Here is a 12824-nt window from a genome sequence, read left to right on the forward strand (position 1 = left end):
GAAGCTAGCTCCTCGTGGAGCACATCCTTGGGGATCGTGCCATCTTCCATTCTGTGGACATGGCCGAGCCAGCATAGACGTTGGTCTATAATAATATAATATAAGCATCATTTTCAGACTTGTAAATAATATATTTATTCCCCGCCCATTTGGCTCGGTTTTCCCAGCCACTCTGGGCGGCTCCCAACAAAGTATTAAAAATAATGCCTGGCCAAAGCGGGGAGCCAATGCCGAGCGACTTCTGCGACCGCCCAAGCGCAAGCACACTTTACTGAGCAAAGGGCAAGCCTCTCTCAAACAACGCGAGCCTCCTTTTACTACGCGCGCGCCGGTGCCATCTGTTGGTTTTTTGGTTTCTTCTCCTCCTGCCGCATGCGGCGGAAATGACTCTGGTGCCCAGCCGGGGGACCGCTTAACGCGACGGACTCCTGAGCGGAAGTAGGAAGTGGCGGGGCCGGAAGTCGGCTGAGGGAGAGGCTGCTGCACCTGCAGGAGGAGGAGGAGGTGGAGGAAGGGAAAGAACGAAAGAGGGAGAGGAGCTGCGGCGCGTCCGAACAGCTGCCGGCAGGTTTCCCGCGAGGCTGCGAAAGCTCCGGGCGAGGTTTGTCTCCGGGCCCCTCCGAATCCCCGTCCCCCCTGCAACTGGCGCCACGGCGGACAGGGCCGCAGGCAGCCGCGCCATGGCGGAGTCCACGACCGCCGTGGGAGCCTCTTCGACGGTCACCGAGACGGAGGTGACGGAGCCGGTGAGGACGGGGAGCCGAGGGAGCGGCCGGGGCGAAGGGGGGTGGGGAGCGGGCGGGCCGGGAGGGGGACTGCGTTCGGCGCCATGACAACCGCGGTGATGGAGTTGGGGGGGGGGGAGGAGGAGGAGCAGCGCCCCCGGTGTCTGGGTCCGGGTCCCCCTCGGTTGCCGTAGCAACCGCGAATGCCTCTGGAAGGGGGGTGAGGCAGACTCACGGAGGGAGTCAGGTGCATCTGTGGGCGTTCGTCATGGCCAGAGGTGGGATGCTCCTTTGAGCGTGCGAGGGTGGGGCATCCACAGGCTTTGCGATTTCCCTTTCATCGTTTTCTCTTGTGGGAAGCAGGATGCTGGACCTCTGGTCTGACCATGCAACAGGGCTCTTTTATATATATATAGGGATCCGCACCCTGCGCTTATTTCATCCTGCCCCAAGGAGCTCCCTGCACCCATTTTATCCTCACGGCCAGCCCTGTCAAGTCAAGTACGGCTGGGAGGCCCAAGGTCACACCATGAGCTTTGGTTACAGTGTGGGTTTGAGCCGGCATGCTCCTAGTTTTATCACTCGTAAGCTACTGCACCATGCCAACTCTCCTGTGCAAAAAGGATGGCTGCCGCTACTGCAGGTTTGTGTGAGTCAGCCAGCCTGCTTTTTGCAGAAGTGAAGCCTTTGGCAGCCGGCGTGATGGCCGTGTCTTCCGCTGCAATGTATTTGAATACCAGTTGCTGGGTGTCACAGTCAAGGTTTTGTGAGCTGGAGAGAGAACCTGCACAACTCAACCCAGTATTGCACGGTTGTTTTTCATGATGGGCCCCATAGAAAAGAATAGATTGCTAAACCACTCAGGTCACCCTTATCAGTTGCTTTCTCATTCCCATCAGCCTTGCTTGACCCATCTCCTGTGCATTTGCAATGGCAGCAGCATCCAAATATATTCAGTGCTGTTAATAAGCAAAGTGATTTAGGCTGTGAAGGCAACAGCAAATGGATAAGCGGAAGGTGCTTAAGTGGATAAGTGGGGACAGGCTGTAGCTCAGTGGCAGAGCATCTTCTTTTCATGCAGAAGGTCCCAGATTCAATCCCTGGCATGTCCAGATGGGACTGGAGTAATAACCCTGTCTGAGCTGGACTCGTAATGGTCTGACTCGTGATATGGCAGCTTCCTGTGTTCCAGCTACAGTAAGAAAGAATCAAAAGTGCTTTTATAGCTACTTGGTTGCAAGCACTGTGACAGCTTGGTTCAGAGGAAGGCAGCATGGATAGTTAGCAGTACTGAAAGGCTGGGAGTTGGGAAAGCATGGTAGCATTCTTCCAAGTACCTGAAGGGCTGTCACACAGAAGATGTCAAAGGCGTGTTCTCTGATCCAGACGGCAGAGCTAGATCTAATGGTTTTGTTACAGATTTTCATTAAACGTTAGGAGAAACAATAGGAGAGCAGTTCAGCAATGGAGCCAATTGTCTGTCGTGATGGGTGCTCTCTATCTCAGAAAGTAAACAGCTCTGTATATTCTGTATTAAGCAAGGGGTTGGGCTGGACTGCCTGCAAGGTTTGCTCCAGCTTTAATTCTATGGAACAGTTTAGAAAAGCTAAGTAGGCTGCAATGCAAAGCCCACCGAATCTGCTGGGTATCAGAGTCACTTTTCACAGATTTTGGAAAACAAACCAGTAGTAGAAGGGAAACTGGCAACCTAAGGAGTGGGGATGGAAAGCAAGGAAGATTCAGAGGGATTAAATAAAACACATTTTAAATTTCAGCACAAAACAAGCAGGTTGATAACTGAGAGCCAGTGTGGTGTAGTGGTTAAGAGCGGTAGTCTGCTAATCTGGGGAACCGGGTTCGCGTCTCCGCTTCTCCACACGCAGCTGCTGGGTGACCTTGGGCCAGTCACACTTCTTTGAAGTCTCTCAGCCCCACTCACCTCACAGAGTGTTTGTTGTGGGGGAGGAAGGGAAAGGAGAATGTTAGCCGCTTTGAGACTCCTTAAAGGGAGTGAAAGGCGGGATATCAAATCCAAACTCTTCTTCTTCTTCTTCAATTGCTTGCCCCACTATGTGTAGATCCTGTGTGGCATTGTGGTCTTCCTTCCCATTGTTTCTAAAATATTCCCAGCTGTTGATGGAATATTTATTGCATGCCCATAATTGCTTAGCTGGTGACCTTCGTCCAGTCTCCTGCCACCTGACTAGTTCAAGAAGTAGTAGCAGCTCTTTCTCTCTCTTTTTCCTGACAAGCTCCATCCACTCTGTACTATGGTGCCATCATGCCCCACAACAATGTGAGTGCAGCCACTACAATGTCTGTTTCAGCCTACTCTACCTACCTCTATCGGGAAATTTTACAGACTTGTAAAAATGGAGCAAAAATGCAGAACCAGTTTATGGGTTTGGTGCAAGTTATTTTTCCTTCTCACCAGAGCAGAAGTGAGAGCTGCCCATAGGAATCAGTGAAGAAATCCAGGATTTTAGCTTACTTGTGATTAGATGTTTGTGTGTTTCTTTACTTCTTGCTGCCCCTCCAAAAGATGGCAGCAAAGACACAGTACAGTGGATTTGCCAATACTGTAAAAGTAATGGATTCATCCTTTAACACTCCTTAATAAAAGCACTGAACTTGATATACGCTGACGATGCAGCATGAGACACAAATTAAGATAGGGAGCATTCCTAACATTTTCAAAATTCAGAATCATGGCTGATTTTGAAAGTCGTTGGGGATTATAAATAGATTCTGCAGATCTGATTGGCATTTCCTTTACAGCAAAGTGTCAGTGGTTGCCCTTGCCTTTCACTGGTTTCACGGCAAATCTTGCTACTGGTCTCCAGGGTGCTGCAAGACTATTGCTTTTGCTACAACGGACTGGCGTGGCTGTGCTTTTGAAAATGGTTACATATAAATATACTGAAAAGTAATGTGTTGCTTTACAGTACTGTACTGCTGCATGTTAAATTGCTGGCTGGCTGGTGCTTTTTACGGTGGTGCAAAGAAAATGCAAATCTGATCCCTAGAACCTGAGATCATATTACTTACAGCTGCAGTTAAATCTTGGGTTTCTCAATTGATTTCTTTGGGCAGCCTCCCATTTCTGCCCCAGGGGATATTTAAAAATGGCTGGAAACAGTCTGCACAGGCAGTGAGGCACGCCTCTGCAGGCCTTTTTCTTATTTCTGTGGGAAGGCCTGTGACAAGAGGATATTGTCATATTGGCTTGGTGAGAGGAGGAGGAGGAGCCGCTAAGACTTCAGAATCCTCTGCTGTTGTACATGGATTTACTATTGGCAGAGGCAACGAGTTCCTAGGCAGACATGCTGATGCGGAAAGTGTTCCTGGAGGACTTGAGGTTTTGACAATCAGGTACTCGTGTATTGAATGGGGGAATTGCCATGCCCTTTTCTGTTACGCATGAGACAATCTTCTCCCTGTTTCTCACCATTACGTTCACAGGAGAATCGCAGCCTCACCATCAAACTGAGGAAACGGAAACCGGCCAAGAAAGTGGAATGGTCAAGTGACACGGTGGACAATGAACACTTGGGACGCAGATCTTCTAAATGTGAGCCACGCTTCCACCTATCTCGGCTACTTTGAGAGACCGACTCCTCACTATACAGTGGTACCTCAAGTTACAAACACCTCAGGTTACAAACTCCGCTAACCTGGAAGAGTTACCTCGAGTTGAGAACTTTGCCCCAGGATGAGAACAGAAATCGTGGCAGTGGCAGCAAGAGGCCCCATTAGTGAAAGCACACCTCTAGTTAAGAACAGTTTCAGGTTAAGAATGGACCTCTAGAACGAATTAAGTTTGTAACTAGAGGTACCACTGTATTCTCATTGTATCCCCAGAGGGCCCGCCCCCCATGAACCCATCTCCCTGGTTCTGTGGTGAGATCACGGAGTCTGCTAGCCAAGTTCCTGTCATGCTGCCTTTTCTTCACCAGCACTTGTCCCCCAGCTGCCATCATTTCTTATGTCCTTTGGTGTGCACAGCAGCACAGTGTGGCACGTAAACTTAGTAACCTGGAACAGCCGGGAAGCTGGGTGCCCAATGCTCCCAATCCAATAGGCTCAGCAAGCCAGATGTCGTTTGTGGACCAGCAGTTGAGGGATGTATTTGACTAGTTTAGCCACCATTTTATGATTGTTGTTCCATTTTTATTCTGTACTTTCCCAAAGCATCTAGGATAGTGTATATGGTTCCTCTCTTCTCCCCCCTCCTTCTAAAACCTGGCCACACCCATTTAATTCTTTTATCCTTACAAACAACTTTGTGAGGTAGGTTAGGCTGAGAGACGGTAATTGGCCTGAGACAAAGATTCATGGCCAAGTTCTGATCTGAGCTCGGATTTTCTTGGTCCCAGTCCATCACTCTCAGCTTCGCTATTAGCTCTCAACTTTATAGCAATTGTGGTAGTAGAAATGCTTTGTGGGGGCAGGTACAGTGGTGCCCCGCAAGACGAATGCCTCGCAAGACGAAAAACCCGCTAGACAAAAGGGTTTTCCGTTTTGGAGGCGCTTCGCAAAACGAATTTCCTATGGGCTTGCTTCGCAAGACGAAAATGTCTTGCGAGTTTTTCCGACTTTTTTTTCCTCCCCCCCCCCTTTTTCTAAGCCGCTATGCCGCTTATCTGCTTATCCGATAAGCCGCTAAAAGCCGATAAGCCGCTAATAGCGCTAATCCGCTAATCCATCAATGGGCTTGCTTCGCAAGACGAAAAAACCGCTAGACGAAGAGAATCGCGGAACGGATTCTTTTCGTCTTGCGAGGCACCACTGTATTTGTTTGCTGATGTTTGGGAGCAGTTTTGCACAGGGATGACCAGCTGGTGGTTCTAGGCAAGATCTGAGGCTGGGGCAACTTTATTCCCTCCCTCACTTTATTCTAGCTCTCTTTCCACCCCACATCCACTGGCAGCTCGCCCTAATTTTAATCAAGGTGTATAAAGGTTTTCCCACTGGAAAAGGGAAGCAAAAGCTTTAAGAAGTAAAATATTCCAGAACTCAGTGCACTGACAAAAATATGTTACATGTATATGCATAGATGTTTGTATTTGGTGCCAAGTCTGCAAAGCCCTTTCTGCTAGATGCACCAGCTCTACTATAGCACCTGTCTACTCACAAGGAGTTGCTTTTGATTGGCAAGGCACCCTTCTGGCCCTGACACTATTGTTTGGAGGGCTGCATGGACCATAAGAAGACCACAGTTCGTCATCCCTGGTCTGGTGTATTGGAATGGCAGTATCAGTTGAGATTTATGTGTGAGGAGGCCTGTAGACTAGTGCAGATGAGATTTAAAATCCCTGGTATGTTTACTTGCGGGTAAACTCCTGTGTGATTTTGTATCCTGGCCCAGCCACTATAATTTCATCCCACATTAGCCAGCATCCCCTGAAAATGGCTGATTGCCGTATTCTAATAATATGCTTATTGAATATGACTCAGCAATAGGCACGTGGGTGGCCGCTTTGAGAACAGGATGCCAGGCTAGAGGGGCCTTTGTTTCGTAGGAGCAGGGCTTCTCTTACCTTCCCATGGCAGAGCTTGGATTAGAAGTGATAGGCATTGGTGACCAAAGGCTGCTTACGCCCTGCTGGACACAGATGTTCCTGCTGTGGTTGGCAGCCAGTTGCCAGCAGGAACCCCAGAGGCTCAGCGCTTCTACAGTGGTACCTCTGGTTATGTACTTAATTCGTTCCAGAGGTCCGTTCTTAACCTGAAACTGTTCTTAACCTGAAGCACCACTTTAGCTAATGGGGCCTCCCGCTGCTGCCGTGCCGCCGCTGCACGATTTCTATTCTCGTCCTGAAGCGAAGTTCTTAACCTGAGGTACTGTTTCTGGGTTAGCGAAGTCTGTAACCTGAAGCGTATGTAACCTGAAGCGTATGTAACCCGAGGTACCACTGTATCTAGATGCTTGAAGGGAGCATGTCAAGTGATAGCTGCAAAGTGGTAAGGGGGAAGAATTGTTACCTTAGCAGTGCCTGGATTGATTGGAACAGAGCGTGGTGGCAGGAGGAGACCATGGAGAATAAAACTGCATCGCAGTACCTGCGAGATTTTCCAGGGCACAAGCTGTCTGCAGTCATAAGGTGCAAACATTATACACTCAAGAGTGCATGAAGCGACAATACAATGAAGTGTTAGAGGGAAGGAACTAGCATATAGACTGAGAAGTGAGGGGTAATACAGACAGGTGAAGAAAAGGTGTGTGTGTGTGTATGGTACTGGGCATTTGTTCTTGATCTTGCCATTCTTATGCTTGAATGTCAGCTGTGGGCCGAATCCAGTGCTCTCCTTTGCACGGATGTAAGGGATGCACCACATTGATCCAGTTTCAGTCAACAGAATGGGGATGGAGAGCATTTTTGCTGGCTCCTCCTCTTTCCTCATCCCCTCTCTAGTGCCCCCCCAGAACCTGCTCCAGATGGTTTGGGGATCCTTCAGCACAGCATGGGAGGTTGCTGCAGGCAGCAGAAGTGGGGATCACTAACAATGGCCTCCCTTCCCACTCACCTGACGGGAGCCTCTGCTGGGTCAGAGAGTCTTCCATCGCTGCAAGGAATGTTGCTGGACACAGCCTAACAGATTTTTAAGGAAGAGGCGAAGGTGGAGGTAGAAAGCTTTCAGGTTGCTTGACTCAGCTATAGCCTTCCTTCCTGGGGGGATACCTCCGGCTGCAGTAGGCCTTATGCTAGGAGAGAATCCTTCCTTCCTTCCTCTTTCTTCACATGTGAGGAGTGGAGAAGCATGACAGGAGGTTTTCTCATCCTTTTGGCCTCTGCTTTCCACTGGCTCCCTGGCCACACCTGAGAGAGAGAGAGAGTTGAATTGCTCACTCTGACAACGCAGGTTCAACACCTGCAGCTGACATTGCACAGGAGATAAATCTTCTGAGGCTGTCTGAAAGATGTCCACGTGTGTGAATTACTGGTAGATGAGAGGGTTTGCTCCTTTGCTCCCAAAGGATATTGGTCATTGGCAGGCTGTTGTCTGATTCTCTCTCCCTTCTTCCTCTGCCCCTCTTTTCCTTCACTCCTTGTGCCCTTCCCTTTACGCTCTTCTCCCTAATGCTCTACTACCCTGTAATTGCTGTTTCCTCTCTTCCATCATGATGCACCCCTTCTTTTTCCTCTCCTCCTACATATTTTTTCCCCTCCTGCTTAATGATTGTCCTCCATCCCATTTTTCCACCCTCTCTTCTTAAATCCCATCCTTCTTTCCACATCATGATCCTCCACACACTGGATGATTACCCATATTCTTAAACCTTCCCTCCCTCCCTCTGTTTCCTTCTCTCTCTCTCTCTCCCTCCCTCCCTCCCTCCCCCCATCTCTCTCCCATCTTCCTTTCCTTGACTTCTCTCACCATCTTTCTTCTGAACGCTCTCCGTCCCTCACCTGCCTGCTTTCCCTCCCCTCCCACCCGACGCAGGCTGCTGCATCTACGAGAAGCCGCGGGCGTTTGGCGAGAGCTCCACAGAGAGCGAAGACGAGGACGACGAAGGTTGTGGCAACGCCCACTGCATCCGGGGCCACAAGAAAGGCCAGCACGGGAAGGGGCGGGGCAAAGCGGGAGACCCCAGCCCGTCGGAGAGCAGCCCCCAGAAGTCGGAGCCACCTGACCAGAACCACGCCGGGGCGATGCAGCACTGAACCCCTCCCTGCCACGGGGCGGGGGAGGGGAGCCCCAGCTTCCGCCCCAAACAGGGACTGACGCTGCCCCAACTCAGGGGCAAGGGGGAGGGAGGGGAGGGCCCGCACAATCAGCTACCCGTCCGTCTTGTGCCGGCGCTGGTGCTGCCTCGGTCCCAGGGGAGGGGGAGGGAGGAGAGGGGAGGGCACGTGCATCTAGCTCCCCACCTGCCTTGTGCCAGAGCTGCTACTGTTGTCTATCTGTCCATCCATGGCTGGTGAGTCTGTCTGGTGACACCCATCCTCACTCCACCCAACGTGGAATGTAGAGAGAGAGAAAGAGAGCGCCCGCTGGGTTTCTTGGCTGAATTTCTGCCTCCCATGCTTCATTAAATATTTGCATCAGTGATAAACAAGGTGGGAAACGGGTGCTGCTTCAGAAAAGGGCAGCGATGGAGCTGTGCCCGAGCTCCTGTCGGACATGCATGCCCTCTCGCTCCCTGTTCCCGACTTTGAGTACCCCTCCGTTTTCTGCCTGTACACCACCTCCCCTTGTCCTTCCCCAGCAATTTCCTTCCCTAATCAGCCCAGTTCTAACCCTCAATGAAGTTCATTCTCTCTCACTCTCACCCTGCCCTCTCTGATCCCTGATTTTCCCACCCCCACTTCTCTTCTCCCCCCCGTACCCCACTTTTTGCCTCCCCACTGCTGCAGGGCCACTGCTTCTGACACATGGCTGCCTCAAGGGTGCAGCTGTGGGGTTTCCCCACCATCCTAAACTTTTCCAGGAGCCCTCGGTTCCTCCTCCGCACTGCTACAACAACTGTGATTGGTTGTCTTCAGTTGTGTCCTTCTAAGAGGGCACCCGTCCCTTCCACGGTTCCTTTTTTAAAAAAAAATATGAAACAAAACCCAACAATGCTTCTTTTTCATTATGTTATGGAAGGCTGTGATATATCTTCTTTTAAGTGGGGCTGGGGAGAAAAGGAAGGAAATCAGGGTGGGTGCACCTAACTCATGAGGTGGTGGGTAGGGATTCAGAAACTGGTGCTGGAGTTGGGGAAGAGGCGTTGTGGACGTGGAAGGCGGCTGAGAATTATGTGCTGTGGTAGACTCTGGCATCTGCCCAGGGTGCAGGGTTGGTCCTCATTTGGAGAAGGTCCACGATCGAATAAAACAGATCCTGATCAGCTTTCACGGTGAAGTGGAACGTCAGCAGAAGGTGGACTTCATGACCTTGCATGAAGAATACCAGCCTTCTGTTGACTTTCCATCCTTTGGCTGCAGGATCTTACTAAACGAGCTTCTGCGCGCCCCCCCCCCCCCGAAATCTCACATGACCGCAAAGGGATCCTGGCATTGCAATGTGGGACAGAGGCACCTTCCCTTGCATGACTCACAGATCACTCTGTAACAATCCCTGCCCGCGGTTTCATGAAAAAAGTCCTGGGCTGAATTTTTCAGTTCTCTGTTTTGTACAGCCTCGCACCCTCTCTGGCCCCTGTGCGCCAGCGTCGGCTTGCTTCTAATTAAAAGTCACGCTACCCCAGAGAAGCACATGGCAAACATTTTCCACAAGGTTTTGAGCAAGTTAGGGAACCTCTGCCTGGTTTGGAGAACTCCTTATCAGCAACATTTCTCCAGCTTCCAATGGCTGAGGCATAGGCCTGCCTGAATTAAAACAGGCACACGTTACACTCTGATCTGAAAAGATTCTCTATCAGGGAGTGAACGCAAGTGGTGCACGGTTGCTCTCAAAGCTTACCCCATCCATTTCTGCATCAGTCACTCTTTTGAGCAAGAACACATTGCAGAGCAGGAGATTGGAGATGCGGTGGGCTGCTGCTGCCACCACCACCTCCTCTCTCAGCAAGTGCTTTGGGTTCAGGGAAGCCTCTTGATGAATTTCTTTTGTGCAGCATGCTTTCATTCCCGTAGCACGGTGTTCAGATTGCCTGATGGGTAAAGTGGGCCTAATCACCCTCTTTTGTGATAGCCCTCAAAAGCAGGCACAATTTGGCCCAAATCAAGGGAAAGTCGGAGGTGTGGGGCTTGAGGATTTCATCACTTGGGGTCCTACATTTCCCCCAATAAGCTGAACACAGTTTCGGAGCGCTAGGGTAAGCCACAGATTTCTGTACACGGGCCGGGTGAGGAACTTCATAGGCGAGTCATGACTGGTGTTATTATTGGCCTGTCTTGTTTGGACGAAGGAAATGTGACATGTTTAGCTGGTCCATCTTGGGCACTTCCTCTGTTGGCTTTGGAAGTGCCTATTGGCCACAAGATGGGAGGCTGAGCAAGTGGAACTGCTGAGCTTGTAGCCGCACGTAGTTGCTCTACAAATAATAAGCATCCCCATTTACCAGCAAAAAGAAAAGAAAAGAGGGGGGCCAAAATGCTCCTTAGCAAAGCTGCTTTCTCTCCTGACTTGCTCTAGGAAGAAAATTAGATGCAGCACCTTAAGAAGGTGCCTCCGGAGTTTAAAATACAAATGCCTGCAGGTTTGGACAGAAATCTTTGCTTCCTTGGTCACTCCAGTAGCCCTAAGTCCTGTGCAGCTCAACCGGCTTATAAGATATGCACCCATCTCAAATGTATTGCAACCCCAAATGCCAAATTTTGTCAAGCTCATTACAAATGGCATACATTACGCAAGTGTTGTGATTATTTGATACACCAATTAAATTCTGGTTTGTTTAAACACAGTTGCCGTTTAGCAGATGCGCTGAGGGATGAGTCGAGAACTTGCTGCCTCCAGCACGCTGGGGGGGTGGGGCGGGTTCCTAGCGCGGTAACAAGAAATGGAGCATATGGACAACTGGCAGACAGAGGTTGACAAGAGGAAACTGAATAATACTTCAGCCTAGCCACTTGTAATTCCTCTTACCCACCCTCTCCAGCCTCAGCAGCCAATGTGTTCACTTTTAAAGCTTATTTCTGCAACACAGAGGACTAGGAACATGCTTTTATTTTAATTTTTAAAAAAATAAAACTAGATCTTTTCATTTTGCAAGCTGCATTATATAAATTCACAGTGAAACAAAGGCAGCCTGCGTTATGGTTTGAAGGCATATGCTGTAACAGTTCTGGTGGTGTTGTTTTCTGCACAGAAAAGCAAATTTATTTAATCAGAACCACTTGTATGGTTCACAGTGCTGGGAACTATATGTGTGCTCTTTTGAGTTCCACAGAGGAAATGAGGTCAAGGAATAAAACTTCAAATCATGAATGAGGCAATGCTGTTAAATGAATTGACCACTAGAGGGCAGGTAAAGGTGTTTAAAGTACCTGCTTCTGTTTTATTAGGCCATGCTAATCCTTTAGCTTCCTTCAGTGGTGGTTTGTTAAAACAAGAACCTGAGAAGAACCATGCTGGATCAGGCCCAATGGTCTGTCAAGTCCAGCCTCCTTTACCCAAAGTGTCAGGGGAAGCCCACAAGCAAGATCTGAGCAAAAGGGAATTCTGCAGTTTCCAGCTAAAGGTAAAGGTAAAGGTACCCTTGCCCGTTCGGGCGAGTCTTGCCAGACTCTAGGGTTGTGCGCTCATCTCACTCTATAGGCCGGGAGCCAGCGCTATCCGCAGACACTTCCGGGTCACGTGGCCAGCGTGACGAAGCTGCTCCAGCGAACCGGCACCAGAGCAGCACACGGAACGCCGTTTACCTTCCCGCTGGTAAGCGGTCCCTATTTATCTACTTGCACCCGGAGGTGCTTTCGAACAGCTAGGTTGGCAGGTGCTGGGACCGAACGACGGGAGCACACCCCGCCACGGGGATTCGAACCGCCGACCATGTGATCGGCAAATCCTAGGCGCTGAGGTTTTACCCACAGCGCCACCCGCGTCCCAGTTTCCAGCTACATGCCTCCAAACATGGCTGGATAGTAGCCAACTCGTCACATGGGTCTAAAACACACATTTCCCAAGGCGATACAAGAGTACCTTCTGGGATATATACGAGACCTTCCTAGTCTTTCTTGCTGCATTTGATTTAGGAGGGACAACAGTGCGCCCGCCCACAAACATAAAAACTGTAGCTCCGTAAAAGAGCTCGGGTCTTGCATGAGGAAAGACCTAGGCTTGAGATTAAAAGATCTGAAGTGGCAGGGCTGGTAAAGATGCGATATGGACTTGCTCTTGCTCACCATAATAAAGCTGTTTGAGATCTTTACACCAAAACAATTGCAGAAGGCTTTTGGGGGAAAGGTCTTGAAGGACATCCTTTTATTCCCCGGTCTGGGGGTGGGTGGTTTATGAACAGATCTGTGCATATCCTGCACTTAGGCTGGGGGACCCTAGAAATTCTACACCAAGGTCAAATATGGCTGGTTCCCATATTTTGCATCATTTATTCTGCGGTTACTATTTTGCATAAACACTTGGCTAGTCATATTTCAAACAGCGCCTCTGGCTTCTGATAGGCACACCCAATTCCACGTATGTCATAAGGGC

General features: G+C 49.9%; 1 protein-coding gene across 1 annotated transcript; it reads left to right on the forward strand.

The window, feature by feature from the left end:
• The first annotated feature begins 445 nt into the window (after positions 1-445).
• Positions 446-11075, forward strand: PPP1R11 (protein phosphatase 1 regulatory inhibitor subunit 11). The gene is made up of 3 exons (XM_079964212.1): positions 446-746; positions 4188-4296; positions 8172-11075. The coding sequence occupies exons 1-3, from the start codon at positions 681-683 to the stop codon at positions 8390-8392; spliced, it is 396 nt and encodes a 131-aa protein (XP_079820338.1). The 5' UTR covers positions 446-680; the 3' UTR covers positions 8393-11075.
• Positions 11076-12824: the final 1749 nt, after the last annotated feature.

Source organism: Podarcis cretensis (genome assembly GCF_951804945.1).
Source record: "Podarcis cretensis genome assembly, chromosome: 2".
NCBI classification, from domain to species: Eukaryota; Metazoa; Chordata; class Lepidosauria; order Squamata; family Lacertidae; genus Podarcis; species Podarcis cretensis.